The sequence below is a fragment of the Strongylocentrotus purpuratus genome, unplaced genomic scaffold, assembly GCF_000002235.5.
Source record: "Strongylocentrotus purpuratus isolate Spur 01 unplaced genomic scaffold, Spur_5.0 spur5_scaffold_4, whole genome shotgun sequence".
NCBI classification, from domain to species: domain Eukaryota; kingdom Metazoa; phylum Echinodermata; class Echinoidea; order Camarodonta; family Strongylocentrotidae; genus Strongylocentrotus; species Strongylocentrotus purpuratus.
Window position 1 is genome coordinate 35,093,266 of NW_022145610.1, and position 15,718 is coordinate 35,108,983.

At 39.1% G+C, this 15,718-nt stretch overlaps 1 protein-coding gene across 3 annotated transcripts in view; it reads right to left on the bottom strand.

Moving 5' to 3' along the window:
• LOC590947 (sialin) overlaps positions 1–13,365 on the bottom strand; it is a 15,008-nt gene extending 1,643 nt beyond the window's left edge. The window contains exons 1-9 of one of the 3 annotated variants that reach the window (XM_790532.5): positions 12,854–13,365; positions 8,355–8,581; positions 5,154–5,393; positions 4,341–4,428; positions 3,685–3,780; positions 2,372–2,496; positions 1,563–1,715; positions 798–930; positions 287–528 (exon numbers count right to left, since the gene is read on the bottom strand). In XM_790532.5, the coding sequence (XP_795625.4) occupies positions 287–528; positions 798–930; positions 1,563–1,715; positions 2,372–2,496; positions 3,685–3,780; positions 4,341–4,428; positions 5,154–5,393; positions 8,355–8,581; positions 12,854–13,064 (1,515 nt within the window). In that variant the 5' untranslated portion in view covers positions 13,065–13,365. Of the gene's footprint in view, positions 1–286; positions 529–797; positions 931–1,562; positions 1,716–2,371; positions 2,497–3,684; positions 3,781–4,340; positions 4,429–5,153; positions 5,394–8,354; positions 8,582–8,830; positions 9,081–12,853 lie in introns of those variants that run through there. The other 2 variants (XM_011674189.2, XM_011674186.2) reach the window with 2 other exon arrangements.
• Positions 13,366–15,718: the final 2,353 nt, after the last annotated feature.

Genomic DNA, 15,718 nt, shown 5'->3' on the forward strand with positions numbered 1-15,718 from the left:
CCACTCCAAATTTTATTAAACCGAAACGGAAATTCTTTTTGCCCAATTGATCGTGAGCCCGGCAGCCACTGAGCAGCGCCAGATCGACGTTCCTCTATTCCTCATTGTTGAACGCCAAACAAGGTAGCAGCAACTCCCATCTTTAACGTCTTTTGGTATGACGCGGCCGGGGTTCGAACCCACGACCTCCCGGGTGTGAGGCGGACGCTCTACTGACTGAGTCAACACTCCGGTGTTGGGCCAAACAACAACATGTGGAATGGCTGTCCCGAAAGGGATAACTCACCTGATTTTCAGTGAACCTTCCGATGAGCAACGGAGCTAGGAACCCCGACGTCGCTGCGAACATGTTGACGACGGCACTGATGATGCCCGAGTAGCGTGGAGCGAAGTCGAGTTGGCACATAGACGCCCCAGACATCGCCAGACCGGTGATGGAGAGACCGAGAGTGAGGGTTACCATGGCTACGCTGGTGTTGCACCCGACGTATCCCATGGCCACAAGTAGGACAGAGGATGGCATAAAGGCTATTGACATTGTACAAGCATTACAGAGGATGGCAAAACAAGAGAAGCTGTTGACAGAGTGCAAGTACAGAGGATAGCAAAACAGCAATTGACAAGGTACAAACGGTATACAGAGGGTGGCATATTCTTTTCACGTTGCTTCCCCCTCTCCTCCCTCCCCCTCCAATTTTCTGTACTTCAAAATTCTTCTGTTTACGCAATTCGATTGAGGAATGTAATGCGCACCCTGTAGTTCTGATTTATGGAAGGAATCGCGATGGATCACTTACCAAGAAATGTCAAAAGTTTTCTGATTGTTGTGATCTTGAACTTTGTGCGAGCAATCAGAAAGTCTGTAAATCTTCCACCAACTGTCCAAACCAACCAGTAAAACACGAATGGTACTGCCGCTAAAAATCCCGTCTATAAAGAAAAGAAAGATTGTATCACTTAGTCAATACCTACTGAGCTAGTTATATCTGTGATTTCACAAATGTGTTGCTCAGCTTATATTTCGTATAATGTACAGAAACAGAAATATTAAACTGAATTTAGTATTTTAATTTTAATACGAAGATCATTTGTGGAAGGTTGACAGGACTAACAAGAATGGGGAAAGGTGTTCATCTTAAGGAAATCCTTTATCTATACTTCACCCCTCCCCTCCTGTAAGGCCCAACTTGCAGTTGATCTTGTATAACAATTATTATGGCACACAGGGGATCACTCACCCTTTTCACCTTCCTGTATTGATAGACTCGATCCACCCTCTCTTCGTAAAGAGCATTTCTAAACAGGCCCCTGGACATGCACCCCGGCCCCTTAATCCCAATTTGTATACCTTAGGTATCCAAACATATAAAAATGCGCGCACATACACATACACGCACACCCACCTCACACACGCACGCACACGCACACACGCACACACACAACTACCACACAAATATTGTGTATTTTTGGGAATTCTTCCCCCCCCCCCCCCCCCCCTCTCATTTTAAGTGATGCTGGATAAGCTCCTACAATGACTTGTAAATGGAAGTAAATGTAATAACCTGTCTGATGTCAAATTGAAGCACTGTTTTCAGGTAGATAGGTAGGTTCGTTGTGAAGAGATACAGGATCCACAAAAGGCTAAAATCTGCGATGCATACAGCTAGTACAGGAACTGATGTGAGCATAGATTTCCACGGGTACACTGCAGCTTTCTTCAAAAGAAATATGATCATGTGTGAATGAAAGTATATAGATTACATTATTTACTTGCTGTGAACACAATCGCATTTATTGATCGAAAATCAGCTCAAGGGCAATTTTGAAAATCCTTGTATACATCCAATAGAAAATCATATTCAGATTACGTAATATCTCATCGTCATGTTCGTATGTTTCAATTGGTAATGCATAAGGTTTAATTTTTTTAAGCAGTTGAGATCGTGTCTGTGTGCTTTGATTATTGATATTGATATTCTTTTCTTCACTTAACAAATTTAATATCGCTTTTTCAACTGGGAGCCTACTACACAGTTTAGATACATACGCCCTACTATTACAAAGGCTTTCATGCACATAGTTTGGTATATTAATTATGACCAACAAAATAAATTAGGAAAATGCAAAAATCTGTATAAAAGCTTACTCAAAATAGGCTATGAAGATTTAGGGCTTATTCCTTCGCCTCTATAGGCGGATACGGGAACGGGCTGTTATTTTCACCCCATTATAAAGTTTAGATGTCATATGGTAATTTCAAAAATCATTTGTATACTTTTTCTTCCGTTCTTCATATTTGTTCTTGTTTTGTTGGGGGGGGGGGGGTTGCTTCATTTCGTTCGTTTGTTCTCCGCCCCTGTCGCGTGTTTACCTTGGTTTCATGAAGGAGACTTTTCTCAATATATTCTCGTTCTTTTGATGAGATGCGTGGATGAGAGGACGGTGAAGGATACACAAGGCACATCCACACGATGAACCACAATACACCAAGCGCCCCTGTTAAAAAAACGCAACAAGGCATAACAAATACATTACGTTTGTCTAGTTTATGTTGAAACCTTTGAATGCCCTCCCACAAACCCCCAACCCCTGAAAAAAAAGTGAGCAAGTGTTGGCCACTAGATGTAGTTTGTAGAGTATCCTCCTGTCTAAACACCACACAGAGACAAAATATAGTAATTCAATCAATGAAATGCTTTTTGCTTTACTATAACCCCTCGGTAGATTTGCCCCCTCCACCTAAAAATGCCATTTAAATCTTTTCAATTGTAGATGTAGAACATTTTGTTAATGTTTATGCTAAGTGTCTCTATTCAAACTCTACATTAAAGACAAAATGAATAAGTTGAATATACAGTGTATATTCTTATTTTACAAGTGTTTGCCTCCTACCCCCCCCCCCCTGAAAAAATGCTTGAGGAGTATAATATCTAGGCTACTCCCAATATTTCCACACAGGGTCCCTGTTAAAACGGTACAAATTTAAAGGACAGAACAGACAAGGTTACCCTTCTCATTGATTGATACAATATGGATATGGTTTGTATGGGATGTTTTATGAAAGTCTAGTGTCACTTTCTTTGATAATTATCATCTTAATTATGTGTATTTTCTTGCATTTGGGTTTAATAACCTTTGGGTTTTCATTCGCTAGTCAAGATAAACACAGTTTGCTCCCTACGCATGCGTAATGGCACAGCGGAAAAGAGGTTGTCCTATGAATTGAAACAAGGTTTACGTGAAAGCCTAGATACGTTGCATCATTTTAAACAATGAAGTACCGAAGCATGATGCATAATTTAACTTTTGAAATGATTAAAGACCAAAGAAGCACATGCATATGGCCTGACCCATATTCGTTCCATCAGCCCGAACTTGGTACAAGGCGATTTTTTGCAACACTTTCAAGACCCTGGTGCTCAGTCACACATGGCAGAAATAATATGAATAATAATATGAATAAGGGTATCATTGGACGAAAAACAAGTAACTCGTCATCATGAAATAGATTTCAAAGTCATAGTGGTTATGCCTTTTTAATCAGGGGTTACCAAAGTTGGGTACATTGTGTTAGAATATGAACTGTAGAATATACACACTCCCAATATTTACGCCGAGCGTTCCTTTTAAAACATCTTTACTAGTCCAGAGACATATGTGACATTACCACGGTACCACACTCACCTGAAAAGTAGAATGCCGAGGGCCATCCCCCAGCGAACTCGGAGCTTGCCCAAAGACCAGCAACAGGTTGCCCTATAACCTGGCCCAATGGTATACCTTCAGAAAGCGAAAGAGAGGGAGTGAGATGATGAGAGGAGTGGAGAGAGAGAGAGAGAGAGAGAGAAGAGACGATAGAGAATTAGAGAGGAGGAGAAGGAAACATAAGTCATTAGTTGGATGAGGGAGAGAGAGAAAGGGAGTGATGGAAGATTGAAAAGAGTGAGAATGGTAGACGGAAAGAGACAGGGAGAGAGAAGCGGTGACTACGACTATGAAATTAACCAATAGCTAGGTCCATGTGATATTCAGCTAATTTGAAAACTTCGACATTATATTTTACAGTAAAGGACCATGTGAACGTACTTGTGGTTTATGAACTTAAAGTTATCTCTAAGTATTAAACAGAAACTATAAGAGCAGAAGTAACGGGCCGTTAGGACGGAATTAACTTAAAGGTTCACCAGCTTGTACGACTGCTTTATAAAACAGTGATCAATCTTTATTTCTGGTCAGTGTGAGCCCACGTTGTTGTAAGTGGGTCTTTAAAATCTTCGAGTTATCACAAACTTAAAGTTTAAACCTACGACCGTGCCGTGCAAACATAGCTATTGTCTTACCTGACGTTCCTATAGCAACAAGACTGCTACGCTCACTAGGGGGCGCCCATCGTGACATTAAAGCAATGAAAACAGGAAATGTCCAACCCTGTTTCGAAGCGTTGAAGAAAAAAAACGAAAAAAACAATAACATGATAATAATAATAAAATAATAGTTGGTTCTTGTAAAGCGCTTATGTCTGTCAGAATCGACACTCATTGCGATCCACAATTAAATAAGAATTTCGTAACATGCCAAATTAGAGGGAATGAAATGAGCATGTGAACGCAACTTTCTAGAGTCGTTCATCTGGCCCATATTCTTGATATAGCTTAAGCTTAAGGTGCTGTGGTCAAGTGGATATGTCACCGGACTGTGGATCACAAGGTCCGCGGTGTGAAATTTAGCCAATACGATCATACCAATTCAGCTCCACTTTCAACAACAAAAATACGGTGACCGTTAATTAATTATTTAATTAAAAATAACAATACATGGGCCGGCTGGTTGTGCGTAATATAACCAACACAAAAAAGCCAACATCGGCGTTGGCTGAAATACGACGTAAAAGGCGCTATTTCGTTTTTTTCAATGGATTTTTCAAATTATCTAATATTTGTGGTGGTACACAAGTATTAGAAATTGTTGTATTTATGGATATTTCAGCCGCCCCCGAACCGATTTTGATCAAACAAAGATGATTTTGTCATTTAAATTGTATGTTCTTTCAAATTTGCCACTCATTTTTTCATTATCTCACAAAAAAATATTGTGTGTAGCGCCCTCAGCAACAGAACTCAACTATCCCTTTAAGGAAAGTTACGTCGACGCACCTGTGTAATACCCGAAACAACCTGAGTGGCCATTAGAAAAGGTACTCCGAGATGGGCGGCCAACGGCGTCAAAAGCGTACAGACTGCAGACACACCATAACCAAACCCTAGCAGCCAGACCGCTGCTCTACCATTTGCATCGGCAAGGTAACCAGCTGGAAGCTGTAACCATGGAAACCCGTTATAAAAAGATGCCAAAATCAGCTCCTGAGTCCAACTGCTCCATTGGAAAGGGCCGTCCTGTTTTGTTATAAATGATTACAAAACAAATCAATTAATGTATGTATGTGTGTTTGTTTAATTATGTTTGTATGTATATATATATATACTAACAAAAGAATAAATGAATAATAAAACAAACTCTTATTGAAAATAAGATATAATGTATAGTTTCTTTTTTTATTAGCTTGAGTTCAGATTTTTGTTGAGCATTATTGCAAGCAAGGACAAATAAGATTTTTTGTTTACAGCCTGAAGATTTTTTCAGAAGACTAAATTAAAGTTTCATGTTTCAGTCTCTTTTAAATAAATAGTTCTTAACTCCGGTCTTTTCAATCAATAGTTGATAAATAATCTAATGAAAATAAGCTTTACGTTTCTAAATTGACAATGCAGAGTTGAATTTCTCATCCATATTTCCGTATACAAACCAGCATGTTTGCTGCATTGCTTTCCATTCACATTCATTCATACAATATACATTGTGATTTGTCTTAATCTAAACGTTCTAAGTGACCTAGTTATGCAAGGAAGACCGTTTACTCTCTAGACTTCACTGACAGACACTGTTGATTGACTGACTGACTTTTTAAAAAACTGGGTAATAACATAGATAACTTTTAAGAATTCTTTTTCACACCGGATCTGCGTAGAGTTGTGTAGTGTGGCGTACTGACTACGCCGAAATTAGGCTGCGTATTCATGAAAAAAATGTTGCTTCGGCGTATACCTGCGTAGGTTATGCGTAGGTTATGCGTATAGGCTGGCGTACGATTGCGTATGGTTTCGTACCCTGTGCAAAGGCACCACGTACCTACGGCGTATACAATTGGCGTACGGACGCGTACGTTTAAGTAGGCCTGGCGCAAAGGGTACGTAGGTTTGCTTACGTTTGTGCACACCGGTTGCTTATTGTTTAATTGCGCAAATAGGATCTAGGAAGCCTCAATTAATTTATACGCTTTTACTGCTTTGTCGGACTGGCGTAGGGTAGCGTATTATTGCGGAGGCATGGTGTACAGTAGTGTAGTGTTACGTAGACTTGCGTAACAAATGCATATTTTTGGGGTCTAGTGTCTACGCCGAAAGTATGTGAAAAAAAATCAAACGTGTTTAATTTTTGCGTCCCTCATCATATAATGTAGGCCAGCATACACTTGACGTAGGCGGTACGTAACACTACGAAACTATACGTATGGCCCGGTGTGAAAGGGGCTTTAGCTGTAAAGGGTACATTATCATGTTTACACATCAATTACCCGCTTTTTATAATGATCAAACTTAAACGTATGGCCCGTATTCTGAAGTCAGGTTTAGTTAAACCCAGGTTTAACTTTAAACCCGGGTTTAACTAAGCCAGACTTCAGGTCTAAGTATCTTTTCAGTTTCTGAAAGCCAGGTTTAGTTAAACCCAGCTTTAAGTCTAAAACCCAGGTTTAAAGTTAAACCAAGGTGTAACTACCATGGAGATGTAGTCTGCTTCTACTGCACATGCTCAGTACAACTCACCCATCTTCCAGGGTAGCTGATAAAGGCTTTTTTATAGCTGGATTTCGTGCTGCAAATTTAATAATTTCAATTCAAAATATTCGACACAAAAAAATCTCTTTCGAAGCATTTTTCTATATCAATAACCCACTTCTTGTGATGGCCAAGATTAAACTGATTGAATCTTTGCGCAGCATAAAACGTATGACCATTCGGTACAATTGTCTGAAAATCAAGACTATTACTTTTGGTCTCTATAGCCCAAAAGTCGATTTGACAACTAATAGTCGTTATTTTCCCACTTGAAGACATTTTTAAGCCCCACCTTTTTTAGGGAAGTTCTAAATTAGTATTATCTTTCAAATGCAGTTGGAATTCAACTTTTTCATTTTTTGGGCCTGCAAATGGGACATATAGTACCTTTAAGTTAAACCCGACTTCAGAAACGCAATGTCAAACCTAGGTTTAAATCTAAGAGTTAGACGAGGCTTAGACTAGACTTAAACCTAGGTTTAAAGTTAAACCTGACTTCAGAATACGGGCCATCGTGTCTTTACTCAGCACAAAACTACCTTCTAGTTATAGGCTTAGGTCCTATTATGTTTGCAACGCGTTTCAAATTCCTTACGGTTGATATAATTCCACATGGAGGCAATAACCAGTTCTAATCTTTTAAGAGGATTTTTTAGTGGGTATTATCTCTTGTTAACCATAGGATTTAGACCTACATACTTTCATATTTTCTGCCTGCAAAAGGGACAACTACCTTTAAAGGTACTATGTTCCATTTGCAGGCCAAAAAAATGAAAAAGTTAAATTCCAACTGCATTTGAAAGATAATACTAATTTAGAACTTCCCTAAAAAAAGTGGGGCTTGAAAATGTCTTCAAGTGGGAAAATAACGACTATTAGTTGTCAAATCGACTTTAGGGCTATAGAGCCCAAAAGTAATAGTCTTGATTTTCAGACAATTGTACCGAATGGTCATACGTTTTATGCTGCGCAAAGATTCAATCAGTTTAATCTTGGCCATCACAAGAAGTGGGTTATTGATGTAGACAAATGCTCATGTACCCTTTACAACTCTTTTCAAGTCAGTCAGTCACTCAATAGTGTTTGACAGTAAAGTCTAGCAAGTAAACGGGTTTCCTTGCATAATTTGAATATGAGGACACTGCTAACGTTTAAATTTCACAGATAGAACATATGACATATTCATAATTCCTGCAAAGTTCTACAGAATTTGAGGTTGGCTGCAAAAGGGACATAATATTATAGTACCTTTAAGAGGAATTTTTAGTGGGTATTATCTCTTGTTAACAATAGGATTTACATAATTTTATATTTTCAGCCTGCAAAAGGGACAACTACCTTTAAATTATGAAAGGGTGAAAGATTAATTGGTGCCATGCAACTTGAAGAGGCAATGCTGATAGATTTAGTCATTTAAAGAAAATCCAAACTGCGCTATGGGAATTACACTCGTATACTCACCTGTCCCTTAGCACTTGCGTTCGTTGGACCATTTGCTTTACACACTTGAAAATCAAAAGACTGGTTACGGTGGTTCATCTCATAAAGCTCGTGGTCAATTGTGCTATTCACCATGGCCGTCATGCTCACACTCAATGCGGCCCTTCCCATGAATGCCGTGAGGAATCCTAAACACGCAAGGTAGGCCACCAAGTAACGCGTTGAGCACGAACTGTTTGGAGGCATCACTGAAATAATGTACAAAAAGAGAGTTCAATAAATAAGTAAATAGATATCAACATTAACAATAATTAGTTTTAATGTCTAAAAGCACCCCTTAAGCTCAAAAGCAAGACTTCGATTCGGGTTGGAACTGTTTTTTTCAATGGTGTATTGGTGACAATAATTAACTTAATAAGCCCCGACGCAAATGTTAGCTATTTGCATATGAATGCCCTGTTATTCCGATGCATCGAAGTCCGCAGGTCAGCTATCACCATTCGAGCCCAGATCTCCTGCAAAGTCTACCTGACCCAAGTCAGGCTTGTACGTCAGGATCGGGAAGGCAACTGATGACTACTGCCGTCTGTGTCGGGCATGCAGCGCAGAGCGAGAGGATCGATGTTGAACACCCTGTTGCAACTTGCCCAGCCCTATCATCATCTGTGCGTCAAGACCTTAAAGCAGTTTGCATGCTCAATACTTCGAGTCTGCGCCTGCGCTGTTCTTAAAGTCAGTGTTCTCCCATGCTGGACACATCAGCAGAGCTATTAGTAGTCACTACCAGTAGTAGTGCCAAAACACAGCTGTATACAATTATCCTTTATTGTATACGCAACCTTCACACAACCCGTCAAAATCTACTCAACGACCTATAGAAAGCCATTTATGTAACTTCGGCAGACTCAAGAATCTCAAGGTTCAAGCAACACTTAGCTGAAATTAATTGGCAGGCTCTGCCTTCACTGGAAGGCGTCAATGAGTCATATGAACATTTTCTACAAATATTTCTGGAATTATATAATTTATGTTTCCCATTAATTGAAGTATCGATAAAAAGTAAATGTAAAAAGCCATGGGTAACTCGTGGTTTATTGAAAACAATAAATCATAAACATAAGCTTTATGGTAGTTATGTCAAGAGACCAACAGCTGAGAATAAAAAGAAATATATCGATTATAAGAATGTCTTGGTTAATACTCTTCGTATAGCCAAGCAAAAATATTACAATGATTTGTTCCACAGTGTTAAAGATGATATTAGGAAAACTTGGTCTCATATCAATGAATTGTTAGGTCGGTCAACTAGGCATTCACTCGATCCCTCAAGAGATGGATTTTAATGGAGTACTTCTTTCTTCTGCTAAGGATAAGGCTGAAAGTTTTAATAAATATTTCATTGGATTACCCATGAAAATCAGTGCAGACATTCCTCAAGAACCACAATCTTTTCAAGATTATATGAAACAGTGTGATGATAATGCGTCAATGTTTCTAAAACCAACTTCAAAATCTGAGATCATCGATATTGTGTTGTCCTTGAAACCATCTAAATCTAGTGGTTCTGATGATATTTCACCTAGAATTATAAAGGAGTGCATTCACCTTTTTATTGATCCCTTGTGTAAATATGCTTAAGTTGAACTGCGAAAAGACTGAATTTCTTGTTGCTGTGAGTCCTCACTTCAGTCATCTGGTGTCTGACATTACCCTCGCAATTGGTGATGCAGACATCGAGCCCTCAACAACTGTCAGGAGCCTTGGTGTGGTGTTAGATTCTTCACTGAGAATGAATCACCATGTGTCATCACTTTCTAGTACGCTCCACTTCCATCTATCTAATATTGCTCGGATCAGACCCTACCTAGACAAGTCCGCGTGTGAGCATGCTGTACGTGCTCTCGTCACATCTAGGACTGATTATTCCAATTCTCTTCTATGTAATATTTCTATGTCAAATATCAATCGCCTGCAACGAGCTCAGAACCGAGCAGCAAAGTTGGTGTTCCGCGCTAAGAAGCATGACCATGCCTCTCCCTTCCTTCGTCAGCTCCATTGGCTTCCAATAGAAAAGCGAATCACATACAAAATTCTCACAATGACCTACAAGTGCATCCATAAAATGGCTCCCTCCTATCTCCAAAACCTTCTCTCATTACATCAACCAGGAAGGCATGGTCTGAGATCTGGCAACGACCTAACCTTGCTCTCGGTTCCAAAGAGTCGTACACGCTTTGGGGATCGATCTTTTTCTGTTTCCGCACCACGTCTCTGGAACAATCTCCCTCAGGCTGTACGATCTTCTCCTTCTCTCGCTATCTTTCAACGTTCCTTGAAAACCTTTCTCTTTAATAGTTGAATTTATATATTTTTGTGTACGTAATTTTATTGTTTGCTATCAATGTCAATTAAGTAATGTAGTGTTGTAAAGCGCTGTGATACACATGTATGTCTGTAAGAGCGCTATATAAATGCCAATATTATTATTATTTATTTTAAAATCATGAATATGTCTTTATCTCAGGAAGTTGTTCCTGATAAACTCAAGGTAGCTAAAGTAGTACCAGTGTATAAAAAATCTGACCGTAAAAACGTCATTAATTACAGGCCAATAGCATTGTTACCAATCTTTTCTAAAATTCTTGAGAAAATAATTTATAAACGCTTAAATGAGTTTCTATCTAAAAAGAATATCTTGATTCCTCAGCAGTGTGGTTTCCGTAAGCACTTCTCCACACAAATGGGTGTGTTTAATTTATTAAGTAATATCATAAAAGCTATTGATGGAGAAAAGTATTGTTTGGGGATATTCTTAGATCTATCTAAGGCGTTTGATACTATTGACCACGGCATCCTCCTCAGGAAACTTGAGCATTATGGAATACGTGGTGTAGCATTGTCTTGGTTCCAAAGCTATTTGTTTGACAGGACACAATTAGTTGTGGTGAATGGTACTAATTCTCAACTTGCTTCTATTAAATATGGTGTACCTCAGGGTTCTGTTCTTGGTCCCCTGTTGTTTCTGATCTATATAAATGATATAATACACTCATCAACATTATTCTCATACTCACTTTTTGCTGATGATACCAGCTTGCTGTTGGCTGATAAGAAGGCTGAAGATTTATTACTAATTGCGAATCAAGAGATTCAGAAACTGTATGCATGGTATTGTTGTAATAAGTTATTGTTGAATGTTCAAAAGACCAAATGTGTTATTTTTCGCTCCAAGGGTAAAAAGCTTCCTATTCCCTCTTCTGTGACTTTGTTCATTCCTCACTCTCAGTCTCATATGCATTCTCTCTCAAATCTATAAGTTCTTGTTGTTGTTCGGTATATAGCTGTGGGCCCCCTTTTTTTGCTTGTATCAAATTGAAAGGGCTCACAATGCGACAATAGTTGCTTACCAGGGAGTTCCAGTAATACGTGTTAGTGTAATCTGAATATTATAGACCTATTATTATGTAGGTCTACATCTGTATACTACTACAGTATGTACATACTCGTAAACTAATAAAATTAATCTGAAATGAAATGAAATTCAACTTTCATTAAACAATATAAGACCATTATCAATATCAGTTTGAACACAGTGCCCCCTCCCACACATTTTTAGATAACCACAAAGTGCCCATTTTTACATAGGAGTGATAGGACAAGTGCCCATTTTCTTTGTAAGAACTGCCCCTTCCCCTTATTATTATTAAACCTTTTCCTTGTGATAAGCGCACCCCCTCCAATTTTTTTCATAAGATCAGAAAATCTGATAAGTGCCCCTTTTATTTCCACAACTGCCCTTTTTCCTTTGCAAAGAGTGTCCCTATTACATTTTCATACGTGCCCTTTTTCATCTTCTGGTAAGTGCCTACTTTTTTCTTTCTTCATAAAACATGCACTCCTAATTCAAAACGACTTATAGAGCCCCTTTTACTTTAATTTTCCCTAGAGCTCGCTCGCTACGTTTGCTCGCATTTAACGTTGTTATAATTATTATGTAACTTATTAAAGAACTTTTCAGTCTTTGTTCATTAGATTGTGCTTAAAACTGATCAGGGTTTGCTTTTGTCCTCTTTATAAGATGTAAGTTTTCGCACTACGTCCTTTAAAATCTTTTTTTTTTTTTGCTCGCTCGCTCGAAAATTAGTATTCAGACCATCACACCCAACTGAAAATTATGTTGCTTAAGCAGTATTTTGTACCCGCGTAAAGAGAGAAACAAATATTGAAGTCATCCCTGGTGTAATGACAATCATAACGTTGTATAAACGGGTATATACCATGCAATGTCTTAAAATGGTATATGTTCACTTTGATGTTTCCCTTTGTAGGTGCCCCTTTTTCAGAAAGTGCCCTTTTTGTTGGTGCCCCCCCCCCCCCCCCACACTTTGGAAGACGCTCTGTCGCCCCTGGTTTTTAACAAAACCACTTTGAACGATTTTAAGCACTAAACTGATTAAAATAATAATAACCTAAATAAACCTAAAAATGATCGATCAATACATCATGCAAGTATTACTTACCGGGCTCATCCACGTTCTCATGTGGAACCACACCGAGCTTTTCATCAATCGCAACTGACTTGGAAATGGTCTTGATACGATTTAAGTTGATATCATGGGCATCGCGTGGCGATGGTGGTCGATGACGTAATTCCGAGTCGTCATCTTGGTTTGTTTCGTGATGTGAAGACTTCACGTCATCGTCGGCGATGAACGATAGACCGCATCCCATGGTGGCCGAACTGTTTTTTGTTTTGCTTCGTTTTCCAGGCTCTATTTAATTGAGCAAGAATCCAATCCACAAAATACCTTTTTGGTCTCACCAAGGATTGGTCTCACTTAATTTGTAATGCTTCCTTGCAGAAATAAAGTGTTTCCTACATTGCATCCTTGCAATTAAAACGTGCTTCCATGCAGTTTTAAAGTGTTTCCTGAAGTGCTTTAAGTCACTCGCAAGCAAAGATAAAGACTCGATCTCGGTGTACACTTCCTGTAAAGTAGACAGTTATTTACAGATTGGAACAATCTTCCTCAGTCTGTGATCACTGCACATTTTTCCTGCAGGGGAGCACTTTGGACATAATTTATACAAAAGAGTGCTATAACGTATTATGCCTAACAAAGCTTATCACATTTTACAGGTGCATCCATCCTGATCATTGCACATGCATAATGGGTCTGTCCTATAATCTCACATATTATTTCGTCTGTCATCCCTCTTGACTCCAAATACACACAAATAACACAATAATACACTTCAATTATTGTGGAATAGCCTGACAACGACTACTGAGAGCCAACCGTTTATTCAGTATGAATGTTTAACAAACATTTCTTCTCGTTTCCTTCACTGGAAACCGTTTCCTTCACTGGAAACCGGACCTATCATGGTCCAGGATAAAAAACCAGAGATAAAACTCAACGAGCATAAAAACTCTGGAAAACCTTATTCAAACACAGTCATATTATAACACTACATGACACAACGCACTTTTATTGTAAATAAAAGTTGTCTCGTTGAAAGTTCAAGCTAGAATGATTCAATTACACACTAATTCATGCCACGCCCTGGTCTCCGTGGCAGAATTAGCTCGCACACCTGTACGAGCTGCCTATGCAAATTACATTCCATCGGGGCACAGCCCCGGACCCAACATAAGTATGCATTCATTAACGATACAAACAACATTTGTCTGCTATACAATCGTACCGCAGACAAATAATAATCTCTTACTTCTGTCGCAAGAGGAACGGGTGGGTTGTAGGGGATTTTCTAAAGGTTGGTGGGTCATCGTGGGTGTGTGTGTGTGTGTGGGGGGGGGCAAGTCGCACTTCAAGTAAACCTTTCTGGGGTCTAGGGGCGGAGTCCTCGGATGTTCTTGAATCTTAGCGATTCAGAACCAATTTTATTTTTAATGAGTTTATGTTTTTTTTAAATTTTTGTGGATGTAGTACCTTTTAGAACCGAATTTGGATGTAGTACTTTTTTTAACCGAAAATCTTGCATATTGTTACAGTGCATAACGTGAATGGAAATAGTATCTTTTGTAACCGAATCGATTTTTAAATTGCATTTTTACTATTTTGGAAATTCAGCTCTTTGGAAATGTCAGTGTATGAGGCTATTGGAAATGTGTACATTAATGAAGAAAAAAATGGAGGAAAAAAAATTATAAAAAATTGATCCGATTTTGATAAAACTAAAATGTAGTACCTATTGGAACCGAGCTCTTCATGTAAGGACAATTTTATTCAAAAAACGTTTGTCTTGGGAATCATTTCTGTCTGTACGGATGGGGTCCACGGGCCCGCCTTAGGGCCCCTGTCGGGAATTCCAGGGGGGAGGATCCCACGGAAGATCGTCAGTTTTAACAAATTGGAATCTTTATGATGTACGTCGTCCGTCGTCCGTATATGGAAATTGTAATTTTCTCCGGAATTTTCTCCCTCAAATTCACATAGCCCCTATCATTTCATTTTAATCGTCTCTCTTTTAACCCACACTTTTGTACAAAGCGCACGTAAATGATCCCATACATGATTCTGCGTGGCATTCTAAGAGTTAAAGACAATTTTATAGAGTCTGTTTTTTCGTACTGTTCTATTTACGAGTCAAATCATCGGCCGTGTGATTATGTGTAAATTTAAGTTTCATGTTTTTCCCCTCTCACTCTCCCACCCCCCCCCCCCCCCCCCCCTCTCTCTCTCTCTTTCCCTATATCTTCTTCTATTTTACTTTTGTTTCAATTACTTTCTCCTTTTTTCTGCCGTCACTCTCTATTTTTCACTTAATCCTTTTTTCTAATAGCCCCCCACCCCCAAACAAAAATAAGAAGGGAGGATTCTCCCCCCCCCCCCCGATCCAAAACTGATGTGTTCATTTTATGCACGCATAACGCATAGCTTGCGGTGGAGTGGGGTTTCCAACCCGTTTATTTTGCTTTTCTCTCATTTTTCTTCTCTCTCTCTCTCTCTCTCTCTCTTTCCCGATATCTTCTTCTCTTTTACTTTTGTTTCAATTTCTTTCTCCTTATTCTGCCGTCACTCTCTCTTTTTCACTTATCCTTTTTTTTATAATAGGCCCCCCCCCCCCCCAAAAAAAAGACGAAGGAAAGATTCGCCCCCCCCCCCCCCCCCGATGTAGGCCTACATTATGCACGCATAACGCATAGCATGCGGTGGGACGGGGTTTCCAACCCGTTTATTTTGCGTTTCTCTCATTTTTCTTCTCTCTCGATCTCCCTCTCCCCCTCTTTCTCTCTTTCTCTCATTTTCCTTTCTTCTTCTCATTTTCCTTTCTTCTTCTCATTTGCATTCTTTTTTCTTCCCTTTCTTTTCTCGTCAATAGGCTTCTGTCGCGCTCTGTCCTCCACTTTTTATTTTAAT